Source organism: Myotis nattereri, assembly GCF_964212035.1.
Source record: "Myotis nattereri genome assembly, chromosome: 5".
NCBI classification, from domain to species: Eukaryota; Metazoa; Chordata; class Mammalia; order Chiroptera; family Vespertilionidae; genus Myotis; species Myotis nattereri.
This window is the reverse complement of record NC_138080.1, coordinates 6,918,417-6,938,943: the sequence shown is the minus strand read 5'-3', so window position 1 is coordinate 6,938,943 and position 20,527 is coordinate 6,918,417. Positions and strand designations below refer to the sequence as shown.

Below are 20,527 nucleotides of genomic sequence, written 5' to 3'. Positions count from 1 at the left end.
AATTAACAGGAGGTAGACAGGTTGGAAAAAAGATGTTAAGAAATCATTATGCACGTAAGGCTGAGGAGGCTATTGGGTGGTGCCGACCATGGCAGAAGGAAGGCTCTCAGCCCTTCCCCGATTCACGGGAGGTGGAAACAGGAGCAGAGGAAGGCACACAGTCAGGGGCTCCCGTCAGAGTGTTCATTCACCGCGTAGCCCGGGGCCTGTGCGCTGTCGCTTTTCACAGGGAGGGGCTCCCCGGCCTCCGGAACGCAATCCTGCAGATAAAGCGCGTGCTGCGCCCGCTCCTCAGGCAGGGCCCCTCCCGAGCGTGCGGACAGGACGGAGAGAGATAGTGGAGGCAGCGGGCGCAGGGCCCGCCGAGCGGACAGGAGGGGGGCGCACGGCCCGCGCGGGGCGGCCGGCATGGCCGCGGGGTCGGCGGGGCAGCGCCTGCGGGAGGAGGCGCGGTGCCCCGTGTGCCTGGACTTGCTGCAGGACCCGGTCAGCGTGGACTGCGGCCACAGCTTCTGCCTGCGCTGCATCTCCGAGTTCTGCGACCGGGCGGCCGGCGAGCAGGGCGGCCTCTTCGCCTGCCCGCAGTGCCGCGGCCCCTTCCGGCGGGAGGGCTTCCGCCCCAACCGGCAGCTGGCCAGCCTGGTGGACGGCCTGCGGCAGCTGGGCCCGGGCGCGAGCCCCGCGGGCCCGCAGTGCGCGCGGCACGGCCAGGAGCTCAGCCTCTTCTGCGAGGAGGACCAGGCGGCGCTGTGCTGGGCGTGCGACGCGGGCCCCGAGCACAGGGGCCACCGCACGGCGCCGCTGCAGGAGGCCGCCCAGCGCCACCAGGTGAGCTGTGCTCGCGGCGCACCTGCCGGCCGGCCAGGCGGGAAGGGCCCTCGGACCCCGGCCGGCCCCGCGGAGGCGTCCGGGGACCTGCCCAGGGACCAGCCTGGCGCCAGCGCCTGCTCCCAAGGACGTCGTGTCCGCCCCCGCGCGCCTCCCCGCCCTCCTCGCCTCCCCTGCGTGCCCCTGGCCCTCGGCCCCGCGCCCCCGTCACCCCTGCCCGCACTGCCCCCTCTCCCCAACCTCCGCACGCCCCTGGCCTTCCCCCTGGGAGACGAGTCCTCCTCCCACAGCGCGCGCTCAGGTTGGGAAGGTCCTGCCTTTGCTCCGCGGTACCCCCGGCGGCCCTTGCTGAGGAGCACAGAGCAGCGCTGGGCACGGTCCCTCCCCCCCAGGGCCTCCCGGCCCTGTACTCCCTTCTCTGCTCCGTCCCCCATGCTAACTGGGCCCCACAGTTAGAGCTCCGGTGTCCACTTGCTGCTTGGTTACAGGTGTGCACTTTACGGAAAACCTCCCTAAAAGCGACCATTGGCACAACGCCCCTTTTACATAATGTTTACCTCCGCCTTATTAACACTGTTCCCAACACAATCCCGGGGTTCGAGTGTTAGTTCAGTAGCGCCTGAGTGGGCGCAGGGCTCTGAAATAGGAATCCAGGAGCTAAGGGCACAAGCAGGTCTCTATTCACCTCCTATTCGGGACTAAGGATGTGAGCACCTTAAGGAAGAGGTGCCTCCTGTATGAATCCTTGCCCCCAAAGGGTCATCTGTGAAACTCTGTGCACAGGATTCTCCTTCCTAGTGCTCTTCAGAAGTTCCCGGACATATTCTGAACACCATTAAATTCCTGACATCTGGAACAGCTATAGCAAAAGAAGATATTGACATGTTATCTGAAATACCATCACGATGAAATGAATTAAAGTACAAATTTTCTTTTATTTTTAAAACTTGGTTTTATTGTTTAAATCAAGATTTGGGGTGTTTATTCCCTCACTTCCCTCTGGCCGTACCTAGAAATATCTCTGAGTTTTCTCTTTGGTTTTGGTTGCCACCTACAAAACTCAGATGCCAGCTATTTTCCAACTAGACTTCTGCAGAGTGTTCCTGCCTTCTTTACAGCCAGAAAGCACCATACAGAGCATGGCTAGTGTAGTATTTCTAGAGAAGTTTTCTCTATTTTAATACTTTCAATTAAATACCAAATAAATATCTTCTGAGCATCTTAGCCTATCAGTCTCAACTTGTTAGGGCTCCATGTTCTCTTTCTACAGCTGTCGTCTTCACCAGCCAAGATGCAGCAACACTAGCCGAATCACGGTTGTCCCCAAGCACACCAGGCCTTAGGCACCTCCTTGCTTTTGCTCACAATTTCTTCCAGGGGAGGGAGCTTTTCTCCATCTATATGTTTCTATTCCTTTCAAATGCTAATTCAGATGCCATTTTGGTCGTGTTAAATCCTTCATCAATCCTACTGCGTTTATGAGCATTACTTCATTATCATTATTTTTTAGAAATAACTTGTTATTAATGACTTTGAAAAGAGTTTATTTTATGAGGCTTATTGGATGACTTTGGGTAGAGTTTTAAAATTTGTGTGTAGGTGTATCTTTGTGTGTGTTCGCTGCAAATAAAATATGTGTTTACCTCTAGCAGGGGCTAGGGTTGAAAGGAGATTTAGTTTTCATTAAATTTTTTCCACTCCTTGTGAGATTTACAACATTCTCTATTTCTTTTTCATTGAGTACATACCAACTTACATGGTTTCTTGTTGTCTAATAATAATAAACACTTTTCTGATTACAAAGTAGTAAATAATTTTTGGAAGTTGACATGTACAGATTTAGGAATAACATTATTTCTCACCAGGCACTAACTAATAGGTAAGGTTTTTAATCCATTGAATGTTTTTACTGATCTCTGCCTAGTTTTTATATATTATTTAAAGCACATTTTACAAAATTGGTATCACATTAAATAAAATATACTTATTTTAATTAACTTTAGAATTTTGAGCATTTTTTTATTATTAAGCCCCTTATTCTTGTTATTAAGCACCTTATTTTAATTGTATCTTGTTAATGTAAAATATATTTTTCTTACCTCCTACTTTTAATATTTTGATTAGTTGTGGGCTTGCTATTTTATTTTATTTTTTTATTTTTTATTTTTTGGGGGGTTTGCTATTTTAAATAATGCCATAATGAACATACTTTTAGATAAACCTTTGATTATGTCTCACATTGACAAAGTGTATTTGTATTTCATGTAGTTATATTGAGGTTGGACATATTGCTATGCTCACAAGGCCTGTTTGAGGTGGTCTTTGTAGTGCCTGACACACCTAGTCGGGATAGATGCTGAATGAGGGCATCTTAATGGTCTCAGCATATCTTCCCAAACAGGTAAAGCTCCAGATGGCCCTGGAACTTGTGAGGAAAGAGATGGAGGAGGCCTTGACACAGGAGGCCAACGTGGGGAAGAAAACTGTCATTTGGAAGGTATGAGAATGTTGTGACTTCAGAAGCCTTGCGTGTTTGAAGGATACAAATTTGGGTCATTAAATTATTCCTCCCTGCTCCGCACTCTTGTTACAGCTGTGCCCTTCTTATCTCTGACCCCCACCTGAATCATAAACAGCTTTGCCGATCTGGCTCTCACTGTATCTCACTGCTGCCTCCCTGGAACCTCAAGCAGAGTCCGATTCTACCACTACGAGTTTGAAGATTGCATTTGCTGGATGAATGAATAATAAACATTTCATAGCATTGATATAGATGAAACACAGCTAGAAGAGATCCATCATACATAGAGCAGGATCATTTGGACATTCAGCCTCCTTTTTTTTTTCTTAAATTAAATCTTTATTGTTCAGATTATTACATTTGTTCCTCTTTTTTCCTCCCATAACTCCCCTCCTCCCAGTTCCCGCCCCACCCTCTGCCCTCACTCCCCACCCACTGTCCTCATCCATAGATGCACGATTTTTGTCCAGTCTCTTCCCGCATCTCCCACACCCCTTTCGCCCCCAAGAATAGTCAGTCCATTCCCTTTCTCTGTCCCTGATTCTATTATGATCACCAGATTATTTATTCACTTGATTCTTAGATTCACTTGTTGATAGGTGCATGTTTGTTGTTCATAATTTGTATCTTTACCTTTTTCTTCTTCTTCCTCTTCTTAAAGGATACCTTTCAGCATTTCATATAATACTGGTTTGGTGGTGATGAACTCCTTTAACTTTTCCTTATCTGTGAAGCTCTTTATCTGACCTTCAGTTCTGAATGATAGCTTTGCTGGATAAAGTAATCTTGGTTGTAGGTTCTTGCTATTCATCACTTTGAATATTTCTTGCCACTCCCTTCTGGCCTGCAAAGTTTCTGTTGAGAAATCAGCTGACAGTCATATGGGTACTCCCTTGTAGGTAACTGACTTTCTTTCTCTTGCTGCTTTTAAGATTCTCTCTTTGTCTTTTGCTCTTGGCATTTTAATTATGATGTGTCTTGGTGTGGTCCTCTTTGGATTCCTTTTGTTTGGGGTTCTCTGCGCTTCCTGGACCTGTAAGTCTATTTCTTTCACCAGGTGGAGGAAGTTTTCTGTCATTATTTCTTCAAATAGGTTTTCAATATCTTGGTCTCTCTCATCTTCTGGCACCCCTATAATTCTGATGTTGGTATGCTTGAAGCTGTTCCAGAGGCTCCTTACTCTATCTTTGTATTTTCGGATTCTTTTTTCATTTTGCTTTTCCGGTTGGGTGTTTTTTGCTTCTTCGCATTTTGAATCTTTGACTTGATTCTTGCGCTCCTCTGGTCTGCTGTTGGGTGTCTGTATAGTATTCTTTATTTCAGTCAGTGTATGCTTAATTTCTAGTTGGTTCTTTATCACAACATCGAGGGTCTCATTAGATTTCTTGAGGATCTCACTACATTTATCGGCGGCTTCTAGACAGTTCTTGAGAGACCTTAAAAGTGTGGTTCTGAACTCTATAGCCTCCATGGACAATTTTGTCCTGTTTCTTTGTCTCCGCATTTTTTATGCTTTCTTGGTGCACCCCCTAGTGGTCTTTGTGCGCAGTCTTGTTGTAGTTAAGCCTTGATTGTTGTCGGCAATAGTGGGGGTGATTTGACCTCCAGGCTAACTGGCTATGAGAGTCAGCTGTGCCTGCAGTGGGAGAGCTTCTGTGCTGGATCTCTAGGGCGGTGCTAATCTAGCAATTGCCTGAGGCTATCCGGCAAATGGCTCTGCGCAGGGCTTGGGTGGGGCGGGTCCCTGGGGATCTACAGGGCGGGCCGGAGCGAGCAGTTATGGCTGCTCTCAGTTCCGTCCCTAGGGGCTCTGCCTTACAGAGTCCCAGCAACCGCTGCAAACCTCGGAGAGAAAGCTGCCTTCGAGTTCCGACCAAAGCCAGACAGTCCCGCTTCTCCCGTTTGAGTCTGGGTCCCTAGAGACTCACCCGGATCTGGAGCTCAGAGTCTGAAACTCCCTCCCGATTGAAAACAACAACCATGCCCTCCGCCGCCAGCCCGCTCCGCGCGCGCACTCCGCACCTCAGTATTTCACTTCAGCACTGCGCCTCCTCTGAGTCTGGGTATGATATTCTCTTTCCTCCTAGTTGTAGAATTTCCACTCAGCCAGCCTTCCAGTGGTTCTGGATGATGTCCATTCCGTCTTTTAGTTGTTTTTTGAAGTGGTTGTTCGAGGCAGCAATCTCCGGCGTTAACCTATGCCGCCATCTTGGTTTTTCTCCCAGCCTCCTTTTTTAAATTTCAAATTTTTGTTGTTGACACTATTGCAGATGTCCCCCACTCCTTCCTCCCCCGTTGCCCACCTCCACCTAGCCCGCCGTGTCCCCTTCCCTTGGCCTTCACCACACTAGTGTCTGTGTCCATGGCTATACATATATGGTATGTTCTTTAGCTAATCCCTTCACCGTCTTTATCCAGTTCATCCCAACCCCTCCCCCCTGACATTTGTCAGTTGAATGTATCCATGCTTCCGGTTCTATTTTGTTCGTCAGTTTATTTTGTTCATTAGATTTCACATATAAGTGAGATCATATGGTATTTGACTTTCTATGATTGGCTTATTTCGATTGGCATAATACTTTCCAGGCTGAGCCATGCTTCTTTTTTACAGCTCTTTTAATCCACTCATCTGCTGATGGGAACTTGTGCTATTTCCAGATCTTGGCTATTGTAAATAATGCTGCCATGAACATAGGTGCATACATTCTTTCTGATGGGTGTTTCAGGATTCTTAGGATATTCCCAGAGGTGGGATCACTGGGTCAAATGGCAGTTCCATTTTAAATTTTTTGAGGAGACTCCATACTGTTTTCCATAGTGGCTTCACCAGTCCATTCTCCCACCTACAGTTTCCTATGGTTCCCTTTTCTCCATATCCTCACCAGCACTTGTTGTTTGTTGATGTAATGAGAGTTGACATTCTAAAAGGTATGAGGTGATACATTGAAGTTTTCATTTGAATCTCTCTGATGATTAGTGATGTTGAGCATTTTTTTCTCATATGTCTATTTGCCATCTGTATGTCCTCTTTAGAAAAGTTTCTATTCAGATCCTTTGCTCATTTTTAAAATTGGATTGTTTGTCTTCCAGTGTTGATTTGTATAAGTTCTTTATATATTTTGGAGGTTAATGCCTTAGATATATCATTGGCAAATATGTTCTCCCATACAGTGGGTTCTCTTTTCATTTTGTTGATGGTTTCTTTTACTGTGGGGAAGCTTTTTAGTTTTTTTGTAGTCCCATTTGTTTATTTTTTCCTGAGTTTTCCTTGTTCTCAGAGACATATCAGCAAATATATTGCTGCAAAAGATGTCTGAGATTTTACTGCCTATGTTTTCTACTAGAATCTTATGGTTCATGACTTACATTGAAATCTTTTATCCACTTGGAGTTTATTCTGGTGTATGGTGTAAGTTAGTGGTCTAGTTCCTTCCTTCCTCCCTTCTTTCCTTCCTTCCTTCCTTCCTTCCTTCCTTCCTTTCTTTTGTGTGTACCTGTCCAATTTTTCCAACACCATTTATTGAAGAGACTGTCATTAGTCCATTGTATGCCCTTGCCTCCTTTGTCAAATACTAAATGTGAACATTAAAGCATGGGTGTATTTCTGGGATCCGTCCTGCTCCATTGATCTATATGCCTGTTCTTATGCCAGTACCAGGCTGTTTTGATTACAATGGCCTTGTAGCATAGTTTGCAATTTGGTATTGTGATACCTCCAACTTTTTTTCTTCTTTCTCAAGATGACTTCAGCTATTCAGTGTCTTTTGGTTCCATATAAATTTTGGAATATTTTTTTTATCTTGAACTATGCCATTGATATTTTAATAGGAATTGAGTTGGACTTATATATTGCTTTGGGTCTTTAAAAAAATTTAAATCTTTATTTTTAAAAGCATTACATATGTCCCCTTTGTTCCCCAATAGACACCTTCTAGCCTCCTGTCCCCCTGTCGCAGGCCTTGCACACCCTATTGATCTTTTCCCGTCCACCCACCCTTTCCCACCTTCCCTCTGAGATTCTGCACTCTGTTCCATGCTTCCATGTCTCTGGATCTACTCCATTCATTAGTTCATTTTGTTAATTAGATTCCACATATGAATGAAATCATGTGATACTTGTCTTTCTCTGACTGGCTTATTTCACTTAGCATAATATTTTCCAAGTCCCTCCATGCTGTCTCAAAGGGTAAGAGATCCTTTTTTATTTTATTTTACTGCTGCATAGTATTCCATGGTATAAATGTACCACAGCTTTTTTATCCATTCATCTACTGATGGGTACTTAGGCTGTTTCCATATCTTAGCTATTGTAAATTGTGCTGCTATGAACATAGGGGTGCATACATTCTTTCTGATTGGTGTTTCAGATTTCTTAGGATATATTCCTAGAAATGGGATCACTGGGTAAATGGCAGTTCCATATTTAATTTTTTGAGGAAATTCCATACTGTTTTTCATATGCCTGAACCAGTCTGCATTCCCACCAGCAGTGTACTAGGGTTCCCTTTTTTCCATATCCTTGCCAGCACTTGTCATTTGTTGGTTTGTTGTTGGTAGACATTCTGACAGCTGTGAAGTGATACCTCATTGTCATTTTAATTTACATATCTCTGATGATCAGTAACTTTGAGCATTTTTTCATTTGTCTCTTGGCCATCTTTATGTCTGCTTTGGAGAAGTGTCTATTGCCACAACCTTCCCAGCGGGGTTCAGGATCTGAAGGAGGGGCTGATGCACAAATGAAAATGCTATACAAGAAATATGAATTTAGAAGGCACGGGGGGGTGGGGGCAGGTGGAGACCTCTCTTTTGAAGAGGCACCCTGACTTCTGGCCAGTCAGCTTTTTATTTACTTGAATACACATTTACCCTTTAGCAATGCATACAGGCAGATCAAAGGTAAAGTTTGGTTAACAGCATAAGGAGTATAGGTTAGGAAATTGCCATGAGCCATTGAGCCCACAGCAGGGCAGTATTATGCTGATTTTCAGCCCTGCTGAATATCGAAGTCCATTGGCCTTCCAACAGGTCTTTTTGCATTAATATGCTAACTACTGTTTGCTTTAGCCTCAGCAGGTCTATTTAGGTCCTTTGCCCATTTTTTAATTGGATTGGATTGTTTGTCTTCCTTTTGTTAAGTTGTATGACTTCCCCATATATTTTGGAGATTAACCCTTTATCAGATGTATCATTGCCAAATATTTTCTCCCATATAGTGGGCTCCCTTTTCATTTTGTTGATGGTTTCTTTTGCTGTTCAGAAGCTTTTTATTTTGATGTAGTCCCATTTGTTTGTTTTCTCCTTAGTTTCTTTGCCCTAGCAGATATATTCATAAACATTGCTATGAGAGATGTTTGAGATTTTGCTGCCTATGGTTTCTTTTTTGGATTTTTATGGTTTCATGACTTACATTTAAGTCTTTTATTCATTTTGAGTTTATTTTTGTGTATGATGTAAGATGGTTGTCAAGTTTCATTTCTTTGCATGTACCTGTCTAATTTTCCCAATGCCATTTATTGAAAAGACTCTCTTGACTCCATTGTATATCTTGCCTTCTTTGTCAAATATTAACTGAGCGTAATGGCTTGGGTTGATTTCTGGGATCTCTGTTCTGTTCCATTGATCTATATGCCTGTTCTTGTGCCAGTACCAGGCTATTTTAAGTAGAGTAGCTTAATAGTATCACTTGATATCTGATAATTTTATATTTTCAATCCTGAACTAACTGCAGACTTACAAAATTAGAAACTCCATATCAAGATCTTGGTCTTGCATTTTAAAAAAATCTACACTGGTTATTCTAAAGTAGAGATGATGCTAAGATTCCTGTTCTAAGCCAAATAAATTTGCATGATCTTTATTATTGAGAGTATACCCCTGTCAGCCAAATGCAACAAGCACAGGTTTGATAAGATGAACTGTAAATTCTACAAAACCCTTTTCCTTCTTATATATGTAGATATAATTGTGGTACTGAAAATGATAATATGAGGGAAAGATGCATTGCAGCCAAACCCCCTCTCACCACACCATCCCTCATGCTCCCCTCCTCATAGCCTCCAGCATCTGGAGGAATTACCTGAGTTACAGATCAGATTATCAAATTCAGAGTTGGTTCATTTAAATAGGTATTATATGAATCTAGTCATTTACAAAGAGGTAGATGGAAGTACAGATGGGAAATTGGAGAGAGGAATTGAGTTCTATGGGATTTGAGGAAAACTATTATTAATTTCTTAAAGGTGATATTTTATGCTCCTTAAGCAAACCAAGATGTGATCATGTTTAAATATGGGCCAGAGAATGTAAAATGTGGAGAGACTGTGGGAGAAAAATTTGCCTGTTGCACTCAGTTTAGATATAATACTGCTCTATCAAATATGTTTCTCATGCCCTGACCGGTTTGGCTCTGTGGATAGAGCGTCGGCCTGCGGACTGAAGGGTCCCAGGTTCGATTCCGGTCAAGGGCATGTACCTTGGTTGCGGGCACATCCCCAGTGAGGGGTGTGCAGGAGGCAGCTGAATTGATGTTTCTCTCTCACTGATGTTTCTAACTCTATCCCTCTCCCTTCTTCTCTGTAAAAAATCAATAAAATATGTTTTAAAAAAATATGTTTCTTAGGTCTATTAAAAAATCATGGCAGTGAGATTTGAGTAGAAATCAAAATCCCTGAGGTTGAGTCTGCAGTCAGTGCTTAGCTCTTCCCGGGCTCTGCAGAGCGCGCTGGCCCCAGAGGAGATACATCCAGGTTCTCTAATCCCCAAGCCTTTCCTCGTTCACATCTATAAACCCAGGTCTCTGATCTCTTTTAATGATCCTGCTGTTTCTGCGCATGGCTCCTCCGAGTGATCCCTAATAGTACATTTCAACTGGTATGTTAGTGAGTTTCCTCAATAATTTAATAGCCATTTAATTCTAATACCCTTACTCCTTTCCCCACATTTTGTATGCATTGCTGAAACTGGAATATAAAAGTGCATTGTCCCCAAGACCAAATCCATGCCTTTCTTAAACTCTCAGCTTGAAAGCTCCGTCAAGCCAGGTGTCCGCGTGTTTTAAAATCAGCCAGTGCGTGCCCAGAGTCGGGGAGCTGCGCTCACACAGGACGTGGCCTTTCTAGCCTCACTTCTCAGGAAGGCAGCAGCAGGCGCTGGGCCCGCCCTGGTGATGGAAGGCACCTCTTCCTGCAGGAGAAAGTGGAGACTCAGAGACAACGCTTCAGGCTGGAGTTCGAGAAGTACCGCGGCTTCCTGGCCCTGGAGGAGCAGCGGCAGCTGCGGCGGCTGGAGCAGGAGGAGCGCGCCACGCTGCAGAGACTGCGCGAAGGCCAGCGGCGGCTGGCGCAGCGCGGCCGGGCCCTGCGGGAGCTGGCGCAGGAGCTGGAGGACCGCTGCCGGCTCCCGGCCTTGGACCTGCTGGAGGTGAGGTCTCAGGGGGCGGCAGCGCTCACAACCCCGCGGAGAGGACACCCTCGAGCTCCCCAGAAGCACAGGAGAATCAGGGGACCCTCCAGAATCTTATAAAATAGTTCACATTGAAGAGAAAAACCTAAATATTTTTTTTAAATTAACTTTGTCATTTGTGTAACATTAAACAGAAGGACAGCCTACACTATGTTGGGCAAAAACACTTCTTAAAACCTTACAGAGATCAACTAAAGGACTTGTATGCATGCATATAAGCATAACCAATGGACATAAGACACTGGGGGATAGGGGAGGCTAGGGGACTGTCTAGGGCGGGGTGATAAAATGGACACATATGTAATACCCTTTGTAATACTTTAAGCAATAAAAAAAAAAACACAAAAAAACAAACAAAAAAAAAACCTTACAATCTGTCAATGGCAATGTTGCTGTATTCAGTGATGGCCAATGCAGAAAGTCTTTGGTAACCTGTCTCGGGCAATAGTCAAGCACATAAATAAATTTTAAGTTGTCCAGATTGGGATTTTCACATTAAAACTTAAGGCAAACAGCCACATCGCATGCCTATTCCAGGCACAGTGCAAGTACAGAGCTTGGTGCAGTTTGCTCATGTTCTGTGTGGTATTATAGAAGAGACCAATAACAGGGAGAAGGAGATGTTCATTTTATCTTCCATGAAGGCATTAATCCTGGTTCATCAGAAATGCCGTCCTTGATGCATGCGTGTCATCTGACTGAACCACTGTAATAGAAAGTTCCCAGGCAGACGGAATTCTATCTCCGTCCCATTGACTTACTCAGAGATTTCTAAACTAAGTGATTCATATCCTCATACAAGGATGGTGACTTAGCACAGTGGAGGCCATTAAATGAAGAATTTACAAAACATTTATATTTAATTTTACCCATTTTGTATTCAAAATATCTCTATATAAAAATTATTGTTATTGTTGCTATACCTCTTTCCTTGTGAGCACACTGAAGGTCAGAAAGGATTTTTTAATTTAAATTTTAAACGGTAGGTAAACACAAGAACTTCAGCATTTTTTAAAAATCCTCACCTGAGGATATTTTTTTATTGATGTGTGTGTGTGTGTGTGTGTGTGTGTGTGTGTGTGTGAGAGAGAGAGAGAGAGAGAGAGAGAGAGAGAGAGACATCGATGTGAGAGAGATGCTTCCCCTACAGCCCCAGCAGGGATCAAACCCGCATAGGTGCCCTGACTGGGAATTAACCTGCCACCTTTCAATGTACAGGACAACACTAAACCAACTGAGCCACACCAGCCAGAGCAGAACTGTAGTATTTTTAATAACATTCATTGTCTTATCATATCTCAAAATACAAGCTATTTAAAATGAGCATTCATGCCCTGACCAGTTTGGCTCAGTGGCTAGAGCGTCGGCCTGTGGACTGAAGAGTCCCAGGTTCGATTCCGGTCAAGGGCATGTACCTTGGTTGTGGGCACATCCCCAGTAGCGGGTATGCAGGAGGCAGCTGATGGATGTTTCTCTCTCATGGATGTTTCTAACTCTCTATCCCTCTCCCTTCCTCTCTGTAGAAAATCAATAAAATATATTTTAAAAATATGAAAATGAAAAGAGCATTCATTAGCACCAAATAAATGTTAAAATGATTTATAATGCAAATCTTAGGAGGATGTATTCAAATAATTTCTTTTTATTTTCATCCTCACCTTTCCCTTTCCCCCCAGTATCAGTAAACTACATTTTATATCCAATGGCCAAGAACAAGGCCTGCCATAAATGTAAACTCTGTCATTTCCTACTTACAAAAATTAATCTGATAGGTGAATGTTTTTAGAGGGAGAGGAGAAATGTGTGCAGTTGATTTACTTAATAATCTGTTTGGCAATAAAATGATGCTAGGTGACTTCTGTCTTTACCCACTTAGGGAACCTGTTCACATAAGAGTCCAGAGAATGAGGAACTGGGGTTTCTTTCAGAGACATTGAGAGTAACGTTTTGTCTATACCTTTCACTTTCTCAAACACATTCTGTGGAGATCTAAGATATTTTTTATTAACAATTTTAATGTTGACTTGATTGCAGACGTTCCCCTTCCCCTCTTTTCCCCACATACATTTGTGGCAGAACGTAGCTCTTTATTAAAATATGCAAATGTCAGAATTATCAATTTGGAAAATAGTTAAATTGGTAGATATCATAGGAATTAACTTAAACTTTTGTATATTCTATTCTTATAGAGGGAAACTGATTATATTATTTGAAATTCATGAGAAAATTCGACAATAGCCTATATATGTTTTTTATTAAGAGAGATCCATGTCTTCTATACTTTATAATAGTTAGTGATTTCCAATAGTTCCTAAAGAGATGTTCATGGTTTGTCCCCATTTTGTCAAAAGCAGTTCTGATATCAAACTCACACCTGCTTGTATTTCTCTTTTACTTCCAGGGGGTGAGAGGAACCTTGAGCCGGTATGTTTACTTTCTGAAGCAGAGCATGGTTGGGAGGGGCCAGGGAGGTTGGTGGATGTTAAAAACTGTGGGTTCTGTGCTCTTCTCAGAAGTAAGAGTGTCACACAGCTGGAACCGGAGACCATCCCCCTGGAGCTGAAGACCATGTGTCAAATCCCTGGGATGAGAGAAATGTTGAGGAAGTTCCAAGGTGGGTTGCACCTTAGAGTTTGGAGGACAGGGTGTTTGGAGTCTGGCTGCTTACTGGAGCAGTCAGGTACAGTAGCAAGCAAAACCCAAAGTTTCGTGACTAAAGTCAGCACAGTTTTATTTTGAGGTCATGCTATTCGTTTATTACTGGACTAGAGGCCCGGTGCATGAAATTTGTGCACAGGTAGGGTCCCTAGGCTTGGCCGGTGATCAGGGCCGCCCTGTGGGTGACTGGCAGGGTGATCGGGGGTCCCTGCTGGCACTGCCTTGGCTGGCCTGGCGCTGCCTGCTTGCTGGCCCCGTCCCCTGCCACTGCTGGTTGCCCCCCTCTGCGGAGCAATCAGGGGACCCCCACTGGCACCTGCTTTGGCTGGCCTGGGGCCTGTGGGCTGGGGGCAGCTCCTGTGTTGAGTGTTTGCTCCCTGGTGGTCAGTGCATGCCATAGCGACCGGTCGTTCCACCATTCGGTCTATTTGCATATTAGGCTTTTATTATATAGGATTATGGAGGGTTTGGTTTCACATCATCTCATTCTGGGGCCCTTGCAGACAGAGCCCACCTCCTTTGTATTGCTGGTAGCCATGTAGAGGGTGAGGTTATGGTGAACCAGGCACTGCTTCTGAAGGTACACATGCTGAGGTGGTGCACGTGGCTTCCCCGACGATGTTATTCATGAAAATGTGTCCCATGGCAATGCCAGGCTGTAAGGAGGTGGGAGACAGCACCGTGCCCAGAGGGAAGAAGACGGGAATGTGGTGAACAGTCTTGATGCCAATATATACGCTGCATTCGGTTAAAATAGTGGCTCAGTAGCTGTGATGGGAGTAACATTTGTTCCAATAAATCTGCATTTTCTTGTTTATAAAATACTAAAACAGTAAAATTTGAAGGACTAGATGAAACATATTTAAAGACAGAAAAAAAATCAATATAAAAGCATTGCAGAGGTTCGAATAATAAGTTTGGCTTATTTTATTATCCGTCAGTTTGATGAGTTGCTTAAGTTAGAGAATTAATAAAGTAAAAAATATTTAGTCAATTATTTTTAGGTAGGAAAACCGTAGTGTCATAAATTAGTTGGTTTGGCCTGATTATGTTATTCTTTTCAACAATACAGATTCAATTTTTATTTTTTTAAAAATCCTCACCCAAATGAGGATATTTTTTTTCATTGATTTTTAGAGAGTGGGAGAGAGCGGGAGGGAGAGAGAGAGAAAAAAAAAACATCGATGTGAAAGAGACACATCGATTGGTTGCCTCCTGCTTGCACCCTGTTTGGGATTGAACCTGCAACCCTGTAACTGAGGTATGTGCCCTTGAACCCGAGACATGTTGGTCTGAGAGCTGATACCCTAACCACTGAGAAAACTGGCCAGGCCAGATTTAATTTTTAAAATTCTTTTTAAATACAACTTATACCAATAATGAAAATACATTATGACTAGATAGTGGTTTCACTACTTAATTGGAAACAGCCTTGTCCCATAGTGATTGCTGGGGAGGAGATGGGGTAGGGAGAGCTAGAGGAGGGTATAGGGAAGATAAATAGTGATGGACTGAGATTTGACTTGGGGTGAACACTCAATATAGTGTACAGATGATGTGTTGTAGAATTGTGCACCTGAAGCCTGTATAATTTTTTTAACCAGTGTCACCCAATGTATTCAATAAAGAGGGAAAAAAAGACATAGATATTCCTGGATCATAGAAAATAGAACATATTGAATGAAGGAAGAAAGCTATAAAAATATAAAATCATATAAAATGAATTCCATTTATGCAAAATACATATACACAGAAGTATAATAATGCTTATCTATGAGAGATGGGATTTATTGTGATTTTTACTTTATTCTTTATATTTTTAATATTATTTGAAATTTTTATTATAAAAAATAAAGCTATGTTATGCTCCAACCCCCCCCCCCAAAGCCCCAACCCCCTTGTGCAGTGACATTCAATGATTTAACCTGTGTTTTGATAGGCAGATTTATATATACCAATTGCATAAATTCTTACAATCATTACACTCTCAGAATTCATGTCCTCATATTCCCAATGCTATTTACAGACTGAAGTAATCAATTAATTAGTTCAACAGATATGCCAGCTACTTTCCTAAGCATTGAAATATGTTAGTGAACAACAAAAATGCCACAAATCCCAGCTTCATGTTGCTAATATTTACTTAGATTTTTCAATATACAGGAAATGTTAGAAGATGATACAGAATATTGAAAACAAGGAGAAAAGTAAGGGTGACCAGAAGTTCTGGGGGTAGGGCATCTACTTTTGAATTTTGTGATGTAGGAAGGCCTGAATAACTCAGCTAACATCTGATCTAGAGGCGAGCCTTCCAGAGAAGGAAGTATGATAGGTGATGTCTTTTAGGACCTGTGAGGAGGCCTGTACCGCAGTGGCAGAGTCAGAAGGACAGTAATTAGACCACTGATCCAGATGCCTTACCTCTAAGTGAACTAGGGAATCAGTGAACAATTGTAAGCAGAGGAATAGTATGCTTTACTGAGAATCACTTAGAGAGGGGAAAGTCTTGAAGTGGGAAAAGCAGTTAGAATCTTTGCAATACTTCAATCAGAGTTGATTATGGACTGGTACTGGGGGTGCTGAGAAATGGACATGATTTTGGCATATTTTGACGATAGAGCTTGGAAGATATGCTGCTCAATTAGACATGAGATGTCAGAGAAAAAAAAGACTTATGAGTGGTTTCCAGATTTAATTCTTCATTGACAGTGAACTTGCCATTTCCATTGATGGTACAATTGCAGATAAGACAGGGAGGAGGTGGGTTTTGGACATATCCATGTGTGAAGCATGTTAAGTATCCAAATATGGATGTCAGGCCATCAGATGAATTTACAAATCTGGAGTGTCAGGAGAAGGGTCTAGGCTGGAGCTATGCATTTAGAATTAGCAAGCATATGATTGCAATTTAATTAAAGGACTGAGCCAGCCAGGCCAAAACCACATGGAAGTGAGATGAGAAAGAGAGAAGTCCCAGTCCTGGATCATTGGCTTTTCCAATGGTGGTTACCGTGAAGGGGTTGGGAGTAGAGAGGGAGGGAAAGCATGATGACTGCCTTTTGGTAAAGAGAATGCAGGTTTTCTTGTACAAATGTTTTCTCAACAGTGTTGAGTGCTATAGAAAGGGCATTTAAGATCTCCATATATTCACCGTTTTAGAGGTCACTGGGAAGATGGACATGATCAGTTAAGGCAGCGGTTCTCAACTTATGGGTCGCGACCCCTTTGGGGGTCGAATGACCCTTTCACAGGGGTCGCCTAAGACCATCAGAAAACACATATATAATTACATATTGTTTTTGCGATTAGTCACTATGCTTTAACTATGTTCAATTTGTAACAATGAAATTGAGGGTCACCACAACATGAGGAACTGTATTAAAGGGTTGCGGCGTTAGGAAGGTTGAGAACCACTGAGTTAGGGTACAGTTCTATCATCGTGAGTGATTGAGTTTAAGATGGAAAGGGTAAAAAGAGGAAGCCTGACTGTATTAAAAACCACCGCACAGATATCTTTCCTTATCAATGGAACAGAGAAGGCTGCTGGAGCAGGAATGATGTGAAAGACATAACATGTTAAATAGGCTTAACAATCCACGGAGACCCACTTTCAAGCCCTGCTATTTATAGTTGCTAGAGTTTGAGAAAATAACCACATGAAGTCTTTGACTGAGTCTTGTCATCGTAATGTGGGGATGATAATGGCCACCTGGAGTGGTTTCATGGGTCAACTAGCTGGTATGCTCCCTGTGTGACACACTCAGGTGTGAGTATTTTAAAAAATCACTATTAGTGACTTAGAGGCAAAGAATAGCAATCATAGTCGTAATATTTGTTAATTGTGATATTAAAAATAATATACTAATGAAATTCACTTTTTTAATTATTTATAAAGAGAAAACACTGAATATTTTACATGCTTATTTCTTCACCGAGATTTCATATGTAGATTTGCTTATTGTGTGTACAAGTAAAATTTCACATCAATCTCATTGGGACTTCCCAGTGTCAGTATTTGTGTCCTATTGCTGCCCCAGACGTAGTTACTTAAAGCCACATGCATTTATTAGCTCAACGTTCTGCAGATAAGACTTTCAGATGGGGTGAGCTGGCTTCTCTGCTTAGGGTTTCACAAGATCAAAATCAAGTTGTTGGCCAGGCGAGGCTTCTGTGAAAGATCTGGGAAGAATATCTTCCAGCCTTCCTTAGGGTCTTAGCATAATGCATTTCGGGGCAGTTATAGGGCTGAGATCCCCATTTCCTTGCTGACTGCCAGTTGGAGGTCAACTGCCTTTCTCCTCATGGGGTGCCCCCCCATCTTCAAAGCCAGCAAAGCCAGATCAGATGCAAATATCTCTGCCTTTTTCTGGCAGGAGCCCAATATCCAGAGCAGCCGCTCTGATTTTTTAAGAGGTTGATGTGGTTATATTGGGCCCACCCAGATAATCTCCCTCTTGAGTATCACCAGAGTATGGAGGTCATGGGTTCTACCTCAGAATTCCACCTAACATAGCTTTGAAAGTGATGATTTTTATGTTAAACTTTCTTATAGTTTCTTAGAAGAAATTTTATATATTCCAAGTAGTTCTTAAATTTTATTTTAAATTCACAAAGATATTCTGAAGAGCACCCAAGTGCTTTGGGTGTAGAGAAAAGGATGCTACGTGGTTATGCACTTATTTTGTTATAGCATCAGTGGTTGTTTTCAATGGGGGCAATAATGAGCCCTGGATTCAGAGTAGCAGTGGAATACACTCAAATGTAATGGAGAATATTCTCAGTGACCTGCAAGATGAAATACTTACTGTGCTTTCTCTAGCAGTTGTTAGAGAATGAGGACTGATGTGATTATTCTCTTCGGTATAATGGATTCCTGTGTGTTTACCAGCCTTTTCCATCTCCCACAAAATTTTTTCCACAGTTGATGTAAAGCTGGACCCGGCCACAGCACATCCTAGCCTCCTCTTGACTGCTGACCTGCGCAGTGTGCAGGACGGAGAGCTGTGGAGGGATGTCCCCAACAACCCCGAGCGATTTGACACGTGGCCCTGCATCCTGGGTCTGCAGAACTTCTCATCAGGAAGGCATTACTGGGAAGTCATGGTGGGAGAAAGGGCAGAGTGGGGTTTAGGAGTCTCTCAAGACACAGTGCCAAGAAAGGGGGAAACTACACCATCTCCCGAGAACGGAGTGTGGGCCATGTGGCTGCTGAAAGAGAATGAGTACATGGTCCTTGCCTCCCCATCCGTGCCTCTCCTCCACCTAGAGCGGCCTCGTCGCATTGGGATTTTCTTGGACTATGAAGCAGGTGAAATCTCCTTTTATGACATCACAAATGGGTCTTACATCTACACATTCAGCCAACTGTTCAATGGTGTTCTCCGACCTTACTTTTTCATCTGTGACACAAATCCTCTTGTCCTGCCACCTATGACAGAAGCAGAGTCAGGAAATAGTGCATCCAGCAGTCATCCTAATCCTGCTTCCAACATTAGAGATGACCATTCCTAAAATTCTGTCTGGAGATACACTCCAAGTGTAGCAGTTTCCTGGAGCAGAGTGGAGGAAATACAAATGCGAGGCCTAAACAAATGTCCCCATTTAGGACAGCACTTTAGTCATTGCTGCTATGGAAAATTTCCCACAGGGACAAAAGACAAAGTATGAATTATTTGCATTTGGAAGAGCATTGTGAAATTGAAATATAATAATATTAGAAATGGAATATTCCCATCACTTTTTATCAAGATGGCTCCACATGCTTTCTTGAGGACTCTTTTAAAATGAATTTTGTATTAAATATATTTACATATTCATTATAATTTCTCATTCCTTTCAACTCATGTCTTCCATGTATTAACAATTAGAAATGGCAGTTCTTTTTCAACAATTTATTTTTTCAATTACCATTGACATATGATATATTAGTTTCAGGTGTATACCCTAGTGATTAGACATTATATAACTTACTGAACAGTCATCCTGATAAATCTCATACCCATCTGAAACCATAAGTAATTATTAGAATATTATTGACTATATTCCCCATGCTGTTCCTTACGTCCCCATGACTATTCTACAACAATGAATTTGTACTTTTCCATCCCCTCACCTTTTTCAACCATCCCTTTAACCCCCTTCCATCTGGCAACTGTCAAAATGTTCTCTATATCTATGAGTCTGTTTCTGTTCTGCTTGCTTATTTATTTTTTTAGATTACATTGTTAATAGATATGTATTTATTGGCATTTTATTATTCATATATTTTATCTTTTTCTTTCTTTCTTGTTCTTCTTAAAGAAGACCCTTTAACATTTCATGGTGGTGATGAACTCCTTTAGCTTTTTCTTGTCTGGGAAGCTCTTATCTGACCCTCAATTCTAAATAATAGCTTTGCTGGGTAGAGTAATGTTGGTTGTAGGTCCTTGCTATTCATTACTTTGAATATTTCATGCCACTTCCTTCTGGCCCGCAAAGCTTCTGTTTAGAAACCAGCTAACAGTCTTATGGGACTTCCCTTGCTTTTCTCTTGCTGCTTTTAAGGTTTTCATGCTGTCTTTAACCTTTTGACTTTTAATTGTAATGTGTCTTTGTGTAGGCCTCTGTAAGTTCAACTTGTTTGGGACTCTATGCTTCCTGGACTTGTATGTCTTCAGCAAGTTAGGAAAGATTTCTGTCACTATTTTTTCAAATAGATTTTCAATTTCTTACTCTCTCTCTTCTCCTTCTGGTACCCCCATAGTACGCTTGTCATCCCAGAGGCTCCTTACACTATCTTTATTTTGGGGGTTCTTTTTTCTTTTTGCTGTTCTGACTGGATGCTTTTTGATTCTTTATATTCCAAATTGCCAATTTGCTTTTGGCTTCATCTACTCTACTTTTGATGTTCCTATATTATTCTTCATTTCACTTAGTGTATTGTTCATTTATGACTGGTTCTTTTTGATGGTTTCTGTGTCCATTTTTTATGCTATTGAAGTTCTCAGTAAGTTCCTTGAACATCCTTATAACCATTTTTTTTGAACTCTGTATCTGGTAATTTGCTTGCCTCCATGT

General features: G+C 42.5%; 1 protein-coding gene across 1 annotated transcript; it reads left to right on the top strand.

Annotated features, from left to right (window-relative positions):
- The first annotated feature begins 214 nt into the window (after positions 1-214).
- On the top strand, positions 215-19,198 carry TRIM58 (tripartite motif containing 58). Its single transcript, XM_081091954.1, has 6 exons — positions 215-828; positions 3,230-3,325; positions 10,541-10,771; positions 13,215-13,237; positions 13,327-13,427; positions 18,393-19,198. The coding sequence occupies exons 1-6, from the start codon at positions 409-411 to the stop codon at positions 18,980-18,982; spliced, it is 1,461 nt and encodes a 486-aa protein (XP_080948080.1). The 5' UTR covers positions 215-408; the 3' UTR covers positions 18,983-19,198.
- Positions 19,199-20,527: the final 1,329 nt, after the last annotated feature.